The sequence below is a fragment of the Fundulus heteroclitus genome, chromosome 9 (genome assembly GCF_011125445.2).
Source record: "Fundulus heteroclitus isolate FHET01 chromosome 9, MU-UCD_Fhet_4.1, whole genome shotgun sequence".
In the NCBI taxonomy this organism is placed as follows: domain Eukaryota; kingdom Metazoa; phylum Chordata; class Actinopteri; order Cyprinodontiformes; family Fundulidae; genus Fundulus; species Fundulus heteroclitus.
In genome coordinates this window covers 19,172,557-19,185,194 of record NC_046369.1, presented here as the reverse complement: position 1 = coordinate 19,185,194, position 12,638 = coordinate 19,172,557, and the positions used below count along the sequence as shown (strand labels likewise).

General features: G+C 42.7%; 1 protein-coding gene across 1 annotated transcript; it reads right to left on the bottom strand.

The window, feature by feature from the left end:
• Positions 1-441: 441 nt before the first annotated feature.
• On the bottom strand, positions 442-9,772 carry tmem47 (transmembrane protein 47). Its single transcript, XM_012877870.3, has 3 exons — positions 9,312-9,772; positions 1,503-1,643; positions 442-714 (listed from the first exon to the last, which is right to left on the bottom strand). Exons 1-3 carry the CDS (start codon positions 9,535-9,537, stop codon positions 536-538), a joined length of 546 nt encoding a protein of 181 aa, XP_012733324.1. The 5' UTR covers positions 9,538-9,772; the 3' UTR covers positions 442-535.
• Positions 9,773-12,638: the final 2,866 nt, after the last annotated feature.

Sequence of the window (12,638 nt, the reverse complement as noted above, 5' to 3'; positions counted from 1 at the left end):
TTATTATAAATAATTATTCAGGGTTTTGATAGGAATTGAGGATAACATATTGCTCCATGGTAATAAAAAAAAAAATCATTCTTGTTGAAATCAAAGAGGTTGGTCATGATCCAGATGAGATACATCTCTGGGGAAATGTAAAATGTTTCCCCATCTTCCTCGCTTTGTCATCACCAGGATATCGCTGGGGCAGGACATCTTCCTCTCTGCTCTGACTAGGTTGTTATTCCCCTGTTCCTACATGAACTGCACGTAATTATCCGATTAGTGCTATTATGACCCAAATGTCTTCTCCTCGCTGGCTTTGAATTTCTGATCGGGGCTTGCGGTTTAGCCTACAAAGAGAAGTCGTGGTGTCCGGTCCAGTTTTGGGAAGATAGTCTTTCAGACAATAAGTTCACTAGCATCAAACGGCAGAACTCGGCACGCACATTTTGTCCCTTCCCCTCTGTGGTTGTGCACTGTGGAACAGAGAGAGTTCATAAAACTACAGCATGAGAACACTTTTTACCCCCCTTGCCTTTTCTGACATCTTTTAATAATAATCTTCGTAGTTCTTGGGGTTCAGGCAGTAGAGCATGGCGCCTCCGAAGGAGAAGATGGTGGATCCCCAGGCTAGGCCGTAGCCCCAGTTGAACTCGTGGTACACTCTCAGGCTGACCGTCTCGATGAACTTGATCGGGAACAAGACTAAGCTGCAGACCTGAAGGACCACTGTAAAAGGAAAACAAGATCAACGATGTGTTTTTAAAAAAAAAAATTAACAGAAGGGATTAGGGCTGAACGATTTTGGAAAATAATCTAATTGTGATTTTTTTTTTCTTAATATTGCGATTTAATGCGATTGTTTTTTCAGTTTAATTTATCATGTGTTTAAAAATATATACAAACAACAAATCAATTTGTTTCCTCACCATGTGGATTAGTTGCTAAAAGACCCGCAGCATCTAAACTTGGAGCAGAAATTATTGCGTTCTGCCTACGATATATTTAAACCAAAATTGCAATTTTGACTTTTCTCGGCATTAACCACAAGCAACAAAAATAGCCTCTAAATAAACATGTTTGTAAACAAGGACTATTTTAAATATGAACTTTTAATGTTTCTATTGATCAGAATATTATTCAAGAGAACAGCTTTTAAATTTAATTGGACATCAATCCTTGTTGAACATAAAGTGCAAAGTCCAACCAACAAGCAAGTCCATGTATTAAACTGATTGACCTGTACTTAATGCTTTGTATGATTATACAAACTCTAAAAGAAGTAATAAAATTAGATTATCTCACTGCTGCAACCGTCTTCCATGTGGAGGCAAACCCACTTTAAACATTTTACCGACACCTAATGGACGTGTCTAATTCCCTAATTGTTACATAGCCAAAAATTGCATGCTCTGCGATTTGGAAATTGCGTTTTTTTAAATCACGATTATATTGAAAATGCGATTAATTGTTCAGCCCTGGAAGGGATTTCCCGGTCACTGCAGAAACCTACGGACCTGCGGAGAACAGCATGACGGCCACGGGCTTGTAGCAGCGACTCCTGGAGCTGAAGCACAGGGAGACCAGCGCCACGAGGAAGGACAGCAGGGTGAGGGCTGCTCCCCCAAGAAGCATGGCCAGTGTGGCGATCTGCCAGTCTGAGATGAAACGCCGTCAGAAAGGGAGAGAAAAAACAAACAGAATCAGTACGAGATGTATTGTGACATAGTGGTCAGAACAGAACAGAGGCTCCCCTCAAGGTAAATGTTCATATAGTTGACACAAGAAGGGAAGAGAGCAGTTCATAGTCTCTGCTATTAACATAAAAACCAGTTGTTTCTGTCAGGAAAAAGGCTTTTCTGTCCTACTATCACAAACGTAAACCGCTACAAATACTCCAGGTGGGTCTAGAAATGAAACGCAGGATATATATGTAAAATAAGATCATTCTCACTGTTAAGTAAGGTGGATTCTCTGTGATACTGTGGGTCTGTTTTTCTTCCAAATGCCCTGAAAACCTTGTTTTGGTGTCATCAAAACATCATCAAATCTTTCACGTTTTAATTTACAAATCTGGTCGGCTCAGCCACTGAACAGAAGACGGGTAATCTGGTCTTTTAACGGGATAATAAACCAAAAACACAGACGGCCAAATCAACAGACACAAAGTCACGTCTTCTTCCACGGCCATCCCAGAACCCAACCTGAATCCTAAAAAAATATAGCAGAGGTGGATAATGGTACATTTAATGAAAGGTTAATTTAATTTCATGCATTTATGCATTTTTATCAAGTATGCAAGCTATTTTTCCTGCATTTGTGACAGAAAAAATAAAGAAAATCCCATGCAGCTGAGCTGGTAGTACATTACATTACCACAGTGTAAAAACAAAGTATTTCTGGTTCAGAAACTGGGAGGGCTGCATAGTCTGAAGGGAAGTTGTTGCTCCAACCCGATCCAAAGTCCCTCGGGACCAACGACCAAGCGGCAGATAAAGGAGGTGAACCACTCAGCGGACAAGAGTCGGTCCGAGCGCAGCACTCTCCAGCTTGACAAGAAACAAACAGCCCCCCCTTTTTTTTCCCCCCTTTCTTCATTTGCTAAGCACAGATCTCAGCACTTCAGTAATGATTACCGGTGCAATAGAAAGGAAAAGGTGGTTCTGCGAGGCGGCTGACCACATAATGTCCATCCCTCCATCGTCTCCGGGCTGATGCCAGCACAGCAGCATTCTCAGCATTTTCACTGACATCCTCTCCCAAAAAGCACTCGACTGGAAATAACAGATGTCTCGGAGTTTTAACCATGACGTCCCGGGCCTTGCCAAGGTATTGAACCCAAACTTTGTTTAAAAAAAATAAAACAAATGGTGAAAAGTGTGGGTTACGTTTGTATCCAGATCCCTTTACTCTGATCCCCCTCAATAAAATGTAGTCAATCCAACTGTGTCCAGATGCCACCTAGTTAGTAAACAGGCTCCATTTATTGCCATTTAATTTTGGTCTAAAAACAGGGGTTTTTTTTATGGACCGTCAGAGAAAAAACAGCATCGTAACGACCGAGGAACATGGCAGGAAACGATATCCATGCTTTGAGCATCTCTGAGCTCTATTCAATCCATCACCTGGGAAAAAAAAAGTATGGCAAAACTGCAAATCTATCAAATCCACATAAAACTGGGAAGGCCGGGCAAGGAGAGCATTAATCAGAGATGCAGGCAACAGGGCTGTGGTTGCGCTGGAGAAGCTGCAGAGATCTATGTCTGTGGGAATATTTAGACAAGACCACGACGATGGACGCCCCTCATTGAACAGTAGCAAGAAGAGGTCTCCTTAAAAATCTCACTGCAAGCCATGGAGGGGACACAGCAAGCAATGGGGTAGAGGGTGCACAGGTCAGATGAGACCAAAATTAAAGAGAAATGCTATATGAGGCAGAAAACTAACACTGCGCATGACCCTGAACGCACCATGGCAAAACACGGTGGCAGCGGCGTCAGGCTGAGCCGAAGCTATCCTTTGACAATGTCAGGAAAGCTGGTCATTGGAAAAATGGATTACGCTAAATTCAGGGCAGTATTAAAGAAATCTGTTGGAGACTTTAAAAGAGTTGAGACTAGCGCTGTATGATTTTGCCAAAAAAAATCAGTTTTCCGATTTCTTTCAACCATAAGTGCGATTGAATTTTGACTTTTCTCAGCATTAACCACCCGGAACAAAAATTACCAGTAGATAAAGATGTCTGTAAACAACGGCTATTTAAACCAAGAAACAGTTTTTATTAATTAGAATATTAATATTCAAAAGAATTGCTTTCAATTAAGTTGAACATCAATCCTTGTTGAACATAAAGTGCAAATTCAACCAACAAACAAGTCTATGTATTAAACAGTTTGACCGGTACTTAATGCTATGGTGAGATTCCTGAAAGTTTCTGGTAAAAACAATATGATTATATAAACTCTAAAATAAGTAATACAATTAGATTATCTCCCTGCTGCAAAGCCATTTTAAACATATTACCCACACCTAAAGGACGTGTCTTATCCATTAATTTTTACATAGCCAAAAAATGCAGACCTCTGTGATTTGGAAATTGTGTCCTTTAAAATTGTGATTATATTGCAAATGCGATTAATTGGTCAGCCCTTGTTGGGACTCCTGACGAAATTCCCTTTGCAGCAGGACAACGAGCCTAAAGAATCATCTATCGCTACAATGGAACTGGTTACTTTAAGATATATTCAAAAATGGCCCAGTCAAAGTCCTGACCTAAATCCAAACGAGAACCTATGGCAAGACTTTGAAAGGATTTGCTCAAAGCCGCCCTCCATCCAATCTGACCGAGCTATTCTGCAAAGAAAAGTGGGCAAAAAAAAACAATGGGCAGACATGTAAAGCTGATAGAGACGTACCACAAGGCGATGCTACAAAGCATCAACTCTGGCGCGTTGCATATAAATGCAGGGCAAACTTTTCTTACTTTTAACTGCAACAAAAAAAAATGGGAATCCATTTTTTTTACTTTTTTGAATACAGTGTGATTAGTTTAAATGGGTAGAAATACTTTGGCAAGCAAAAGTAACCCCACTGAGGAAAAACAAAAAGCATTTAAAAATCTATCTAACATTTAAAAACCTGAGCATAATTACAGAGTGTCTTTGAGACACCAGCTTCAGTTTTAAACAGCGATTGGAGACACGCTGGGGTTTGTTGCAGAGACATAATGTTATTGTTTAGAGATTAGGCGCCTCGTTTTTTTTTTTTTTTTTTTTTTTTAAACCTTTTGCTGTGTACTCACGGAAACAGGAGGTAGACACATAAACACGGAGAGGATATTATGGGGAGGCATCTGATTACACAGAAGGAAATCATTTAATGCTCTGAGGGTGGAGCGAAGACTTGACATCAAAGCATAGAAGTAATCAAGCTCTGTAGGCATGCCTCATTTTTACAATAGGTGGGAGCGTTCAAATTCACAGACCTGAGTCTGAATGGGTTTTATCTTTTTTTTTTCTGCCTTTTAGGGAGCTCAGGGAATTAAAAAAAAAATAATAAAAATTGAGCATTGCCAAGAAGATTTCCTCTCTGTTGGGGCAGAAAATCATCAAAACATTCACCAGAAGGAAGAAAAGTGGAAGTACATAAGCCGCTTAAAGTACGGTTCCCACTCTTGTTGGAAGGGAACTTTATTCCAGAGGCCAAGTAGCTCCAATGTAAACAAACGTCGGCTACTTTTGTCCAAATATGGCCCAGGATTTAGAGTTTATAAATGGGCCCTGTCACCACAGGATGTTGGAAAGAGCCCACTTCATGTTAAACAACCGACCCCCCCTCACACACACCGACCCCTCGGCTTTCGCTGCCCCTCAGTGGAAATGAGACGAGGTTAGAATGACTTGACCTGCAGTTGTCACAGCACTTCGCTGCTCTGATATCTTCCCTGGGTCAGCTCAGTGCCTTCAGCCTCCGGTCCATCTCAATTGGCTGAGCTTTTATCGGTGGGCTCGCAAAAAAAAACAAAAAAAACAACAACAACAACAAAAAAACTGCAGGATGCAGAAAGCCGTCTCATCTCAAATTTGGAGCAGAGCCTGCATGCTGCGCGAGAAAAACACAGCCAGAGTTGGGAGTGCTTAAAGGGCTCTGACGAGCAGGAAGTGCCAAACTATTAATCTGCGCCCCGCGTGATGACAGATGGAAAAGCAGATACAGTACACGAGAAGATCCGATCTGGGACTTAATCGCGGTTCCTGTGCGTGGATGTGAAGTTTTAAACTGAGAAAGACCTTGGAGGTCTCAGTGTGCTTCCTTTGTCTTGGGCAGATCTGTGTCACAGAAGAGCCCCGAGTGTCTCTCTCTCTCTCTCTCTCTCTCTCTCTCTCCCCCCACTTTGAGCGCGGAGGGACGGAGAATTGCAGAAAGCGCTTCGATCGAGCATGGCCCGGTTCAAGCCCTCTGCTGCCACCTCGACGAGGCCATCGCTGAGCTGTGACCATCCTCGCAGAAGAGATAAGCTCCCAGAAATGGGATCAATATTACATTATTAATGTGCTTTGCCTGCGCTTGCCTGCCTCTCGCTGAGCCGGACTGTCTCGCACGCCGGCGCCACGGCCGTCCCCTCGCCTCACACCGGCCTGGCATCGGCACACGCTGCTCTCGCGTGGCTGCTCCACATTCCAGGCCCGACGTCGAGCCAGCGCCTGTTTAAACTCGACCCTTCGACCCCTCCTCCCTGTCTATGTGCGTATTATTGGGAGAGGAAATGGAGATATTAACATATCCTTTTTTTCCTTATTGTCTGTTTTTCAATCAGTTAGGATTCGGTAGACGCAGAAATTATCAGTGGAGATGTTTATGGGTTCCTATTACCTTTTAAACTGCTTAACTTCGGTTAGATAATTTGGGAATCCTTCCAGCGGCTTCTCACAATAGTTTGCTTGAAATCTAGCCCAATCCTCCTGACAGGGCCGGCGTAACTGAGTCAGGTTTGAAGGTCACCTTGCTTCTCAACCCCGCCCGGGGGACACAGATCAGAGCTTTGGCTACACCAAAACATCAACTTTAATGTCTTTGTGGCCAATTTGCTGGTTTCAGTAGGGTCGTTGTCCATTTCAAAGACACATCTCTTCCCAATGTTGAGGTGTTGCAGTTCTGTCACGTCACCGTTCTCTCCTGAAGCCAAAACGCACCACATGATGCACCGCAAACGTCACGACGGTCATGATGAACAAACACTCGGTCATCATCAGGCCACAGGACATGTTTCCATCACCTACGGTCTTTTTTTTTCTTCCCGTGTGCATTTGCAAACTGCAATCTGGGTTTTTTACGTTGCTTTCATACGTCGGGGTTACAGGATTCATTTCACGGTGGATAAAGGCGCTCTTCTTAGCAGCTTGAGCCGGCTTCTTCACAAGCTTCTTTGCATTTGCTCTGGGGTTCAAATGTGCTTCTTGCACCAAAGCCCATGTCTGGAACAAAGGAGCCCGTCTCCTTCCTGCATGAGGAGACAACTTTCCCCTGTTGTTTTTTATGCTTGTTGGAGTAGATGGCCATGGCACCTCCTGGCATCTGGAAATTGCACCCAAGAATGAACCAACTGGCATCTAGGTTGATTTTATTTTATCGTTCCCATGATGCCACACAAGGAAAAGGCGTGTTTGTGGCGTTTCGTTAAAATGCACCCACATGTGCTCAAAAGTTGCGAATCAAACAATCAGAAGCTTGCAAAAGCCGGGACATCATTATATGGGATTTCCTAAACTGTTTAAAGGCATAGAAATATTTGTGTTAAACTTTGGCTTTGAAAAAAAAGTCATAAAAATCTCAAAATAATTAAAGATTCTGGTAATCCTGTCTGACCTAAAACAGGATAAGGTTAGTCTGGATAAAACATTATGCTTCTTTTTGCAAGGTGTTCAATTTAATTTAATAATATGGTTTCATCTGCTACCTCTCAAACCTGTGAACAGGCAGCATCAGCGTCATATTGTCTTTTCCATGACACACACTGACTCACAGAGCAAGTTCAAACACACCGATGTGGCCAGCTGCTGTTTCAGACTAACAAGATTTAGTTAATGCCCCGCGCATGACACCAACGGGGGGGTGTTAAGGGGAGAGAGATAGGGGAGAAGGGCAGAAAGTGATTACTGGGCCTCAAATCGATAATCCTTACCCAAGCACAAGCCTGAGGAAATGGGAAGTATGCTGCGTGCGTTCGCTGTGTGCCACGCTGCTGCTGCTGCTGAGGGCTGACGCGGAGACGGCGTGTGTTTATAGGGCACCAAAGTGCACTTTGTCTGCGCTGACAGAGGAGGAGCGGAGGCCAGCGTGACCCATCTCAGACAGAAAGAAAACATTTTGTCAAGCTAACAAAAACACGATTCACCATGCAGCACGCAGGAGGAGGCCAGAGGCGGGGAAGAAAAATGAAATATTTATAGGTAAACCGGAGCGCACAGGCACAAAATGTTAGAAGCTCAGCTCAGGGACATGGCAGCACAAACCCAAGGATGGTTTGCTTGTATACATTTACCCTTATGTCTGGTTTTCAGGATGACAAGGAAAGAACTTGGCACTGATGTTGTTATAACCTAAACTATGGTTCCTGGACACAATTTAGGCTTTAGGCTGGTAGACATTGACTTTGCTTTTGACCCAGCTCTGATTAGCTGCTGGCTTCAGCTCCCAGGAAAACACGGTCTGTTTATTCAAAATAAAACATTCAAAGAGTTATAAAAAACGCAGATCAGATATTTACTGTTCATGACCTTTTATGGGGACCGCTTTAAAATAAATCAGGACTATTCCTTTAAAGAGTTTGTTGTTGCGTCACAGCTTCAAAACAAACTGTGTAAAACACTAAGTAATAATTAAAAAAAACAACAACCGATAAACATAATGGGATACTAGACGTGGCTGGTCAACAATAAGCTTTACTGGCCCTCTGAGAATTTATGCAACCTTGGACAATCTGCTGCCCATGCAGCATCAGCAACATGCAGCATTATTCTGCTTTATTTATCATCTGGCAATAAATTGGTTATTAGTGGTGACATTAATTTAAAATGCTTCAAATATGCAACATATTGTTCAATCAATAACTGATAATATACTGTCCATGATATGAGGTGGCCCATAAAATGCACCCAGACGCAGCTTATGGGGGGGGGGACTCCATGAGGAAGACCCCCATAAAAGAGGAAAAAACTGCATTTCTGAAGTGCCTCAATTGTTTCCCTGGTAACTAATCTCCAGGCATCTGGATCTCTGGGGAGCTCTGTGTTCTGAGTTGCCCTTGCTCCTTGGCCGGTGGAGAAAACCAACACAAAGGCTCATTTTGTACGCAACAAAAGGCCAAATGAAACCCCATCTGGAGCGCTCCTGGTCGGGCAGAATTCCCACATCGTTCTGCGGCGCACCGGAGAAATGCTTCAGCAAAAAAACAAAGAGTCCAGATGCACGTCTGGAGATTTACACTTAAGGGATGAACTTTGATTTCTTCACCTCATTGCCTTCCACCGGCACAGAAAAGCGCAGCCGAAATCTCCCTCTAAATCCCGTAGTTTTAATTAACTAAGCAGTAGACGTTCTGTGCCAATTAACATCTAGCCCTCTGGTGGGTGATGTTTTTATAATTTCACCCACAGACTGGATTGGTTTCAGCGGTGTTCTGACTGCAGGGATCCATTGTTGCCTCGGCGCACATTTACCAATGTGGGTGCCAGTCAGCTGCAGCCACATTCCTGTCATTTAACGGAGGGGAAAAAACTTTACAACAAAGCAGCGGCAGCACCCCCTAAAACGTGCGTCTTTCTCACCGGTGGCCAGCGTGCTGCTGCAGGACCAGTCCACGGAGCTGACGGGCTTCCAGCAGGTCTCCCACAAGGACAGGTAGTACTGGTCCTCGGCCGTGACCCACGCCGGGCTAATGATGGCCCCGACATCCAGGCACAGCGCGAGGAAGACGCACACGAGTCCCACCAACTTCAGCGGCGTGAGCCCCGACACGCGCACTTCTTCTGTGCCGCTCACGGATGAAGCCATGTCTCCCCACCCGCGCAAAAGAAAAGTGTGTGGCGAATTCAAACGGAGGAGGAGAGCAGAGAAAACGGCAACATTTGTGGGTTGTTGTCGTTCCTGAAGTCCATGGAGTGAGTGATGATGTTCAGGTTGCGGAGCGAAGCCCCAGTCCGCGCTGTGTGGTTGCAGGACGGGGAGCCGCCGCCGTTGACTGGCTGCGCGTCCTGCTGTTGCGCACAGTGCGCTCTGCTGACGGGACTGTGCAGCTGCTCATCGCCCAAAACACCATGCTACACCTGCTGGGTCCTAGTGCCTCAGAAGACATGTGTCTCCATGAAGTGCTATGTATCTGTGTGCATTTACCAGAAATGGGACCAAGTCACTGTTTTGTAGGTCCCGAGTCAACCTTCCAGACCACTCAGGTCTTCTGACTCCAGTCTGATCTGCATACAACCAGAACTAAACAAGGAGAAGCAGCATTTAGTTCCTATGCTCCGCTTATCTGGAACAAACTTCCAGAAAACTGCAAAAGTGCGGAAAGCCTGAGTTCCTTTAAATCAAGATTAAAAACACATCTGTTTAAAATTGCCTGTTCTAGTTAAACTGTTTTACTGTTTTTATTGTTCTTCTTTGTTTCTACATTCTATCCCTACTTGCTTTTATTCTATTTTCTATCTACATTTTATTCCTACTTGCTTTTATTTTGCTATATTTTAATCATGTAAAGCACTTTGCATTGTCTTTGTACCGAATTGTGCTATATAAATAAATTTGCCTTGCCATTTGCCTTGCCGAGTCAAGTCAACGGTAAGCCAAGTCCGAGTCAGGTCTCAAGTCAAAACAGGTATTTTTCGAGTCAAATCCCAAGTCCGAAACTTCTAATTTCAATGCAATGCATATTAAATGTAAATAACAATGCATGTGTTCTTAAATGAGTATTTATCTCAAAACATGATGAAACAAGTGCATTTGACCTTAAAAAAACAGTAAAATTAACCTTAGCTTCAAGAACAGTCCTTTGAACTACATTTTTCCAGACTATTCAGCGAAAAATGCAACAGCCAAACTTCATATTCTGAACTAAACGAAATTACTCCTGGGAGCATTTCTGTCCTTAGCCTTTTTTCCTTTCCTTTTAAAAAAAAATCTGGTTAATTTGAGTGGCTGTGCTGAGTCTCACGCTCACATACGCAGAGTGAGGATAGAGAGAGATGGTCTGCCTTTGTAGATACTGACTGAGTGAAATTAATTAATGACATACTTTTTTTCAGTGGCACAGTGGGTAGCACTGTGCCTTGCAGCAAGAATGTTCTGGGTTCAAATCCGACCCTGGGTCTTTCTGCATGGAGTTTGCATGTTCTCCCTGTGCATGTGTGGGTTCTCTCCGGGTACTCCGGCTTCCTCCCACAGTGTGAGTGTGTGCGTGAATGGTTGTTTGTCCTGTTTGTCTCTGTGTTGCCCTGTGACAGACTGGCGACCTGTTCAGGGTGTACCCCGCCTCTCGCCCAGTGAACGCTGGAGATAGGCACCAGCACCCCATGAGGGATTAAGCGGGTCAGAAAATGGATGGATGGGTGCTCACTTTTTAAATGATAGATGTCTTAAGCTTTAGATGTTGGGTACAATATCAAGTCTTTTCAAGCAAACAGGTTTAAATCCAAGTCAAGTCACAAGTCTGAACACTTTTTAGATTAAAATCAATGACCCGAGTCCCCACCTCTGGCATTTACTCATCTTAATGCTGCAATTTATCAGATAAATGCGTAAAATTCATTAATGAATAGAATAATAAGTAAAATAAGCGGAGATAAGAAATACCTTTATTTTCCCACAGTGGGGAAATTTCGATGTGACAGTGGCAAAGACACAGAGAGAGTTACACACAATTTTTAGTTATGAAAAAAACGTTTTAATCTAATCTAAAGTTAGTTCTACAGCAACAGAGAATGAGCTTTATCAGAAAGGCTAGTAAAAAAGTAAAAATAAATATCAGAGTAATTATTGCACAATTATTGATAAATTGGCATGCTCAAGTAAAAAAAAAAAAATCAGTATGCCGTATTATGATTTTTAAAAAGGTTACTATTGGTTGCAGCTTTTACAACTCTAACCAGTTTGTACACGTTTTCATTTTTACATTTTATGTGCATTGTTTTATTTTAATTTTAATTTTTTTTTTTATTTAACTCTTGCTTTCAGAGGGGAGACTGAAGGAAAGACTAAATTAGAGCTGCTCAATGTAATCACAATGTCAATGTTTGCAATGTTTGCAATGTTGTGATTGCAAAATACTCATTGGATGCAATATTTGTTAGCTTGTTTTATTTTAAGGGCCACACATGCAAATTATGCACGACATCAAGATTGCTGGCCTGTTGGAAAGACCTTCACTGCCCTCAAGCACACATTTGTGGTATATAATGATAAACAGTGGTTGCCCAAGGTTTTAAGACTGACTAATTTTATTTTTAACAAACTTTACTGCTTCAGTGTTGTTACACCTTTTTGTCATGTTTTCTTTTTTCTTTTTCTTTTTTTTTTTTGCAGCAGCAGTGATGTCAAACTCCAGTGCTCAAAGGCCAGTTTTCTACTTGCCTCTGCTTCGACACACTTGAATCAAATATTTGGATCATTAGCAGGAGTCTGTGGAAGCTGACTGCTCCCTAAGACGGTGATCCAGCCAACTGATTCCGATCTATTGGAGCAGGGACACAACTGGAATTTTCAGGGAACCGTCCACGGAGAACTGAAGCTCGACACCTGTCTTATGATATACTGAAGTTTGATAACAAACCTAAGTTTAATTTTTTTAATTGAGGAAAGCATCAAGTTTAGGCTGAGCATTAACAGATTCTAAGTGCCATTATGATCTTGGATGTTTTAATCCTAGAACCACTTAGTTTCTACTTTTACCTTGTGACATGATGCTCCTGAGATGGGGGGAAAAGAAGCATAATAACCAAACTGCTGCTGGATGGTTGGGCAAAGCTGCTCATGAAGAATTGTTTTGATTGCATTCTTTACTAATGCCAGTGTTTTTATTCATAGCTGTGAATGAGCCAACTTCCTTAGATGACGGGCAGCCCCATATCCTGTTGGAATGAAACAGGACATGGTAGCATTTG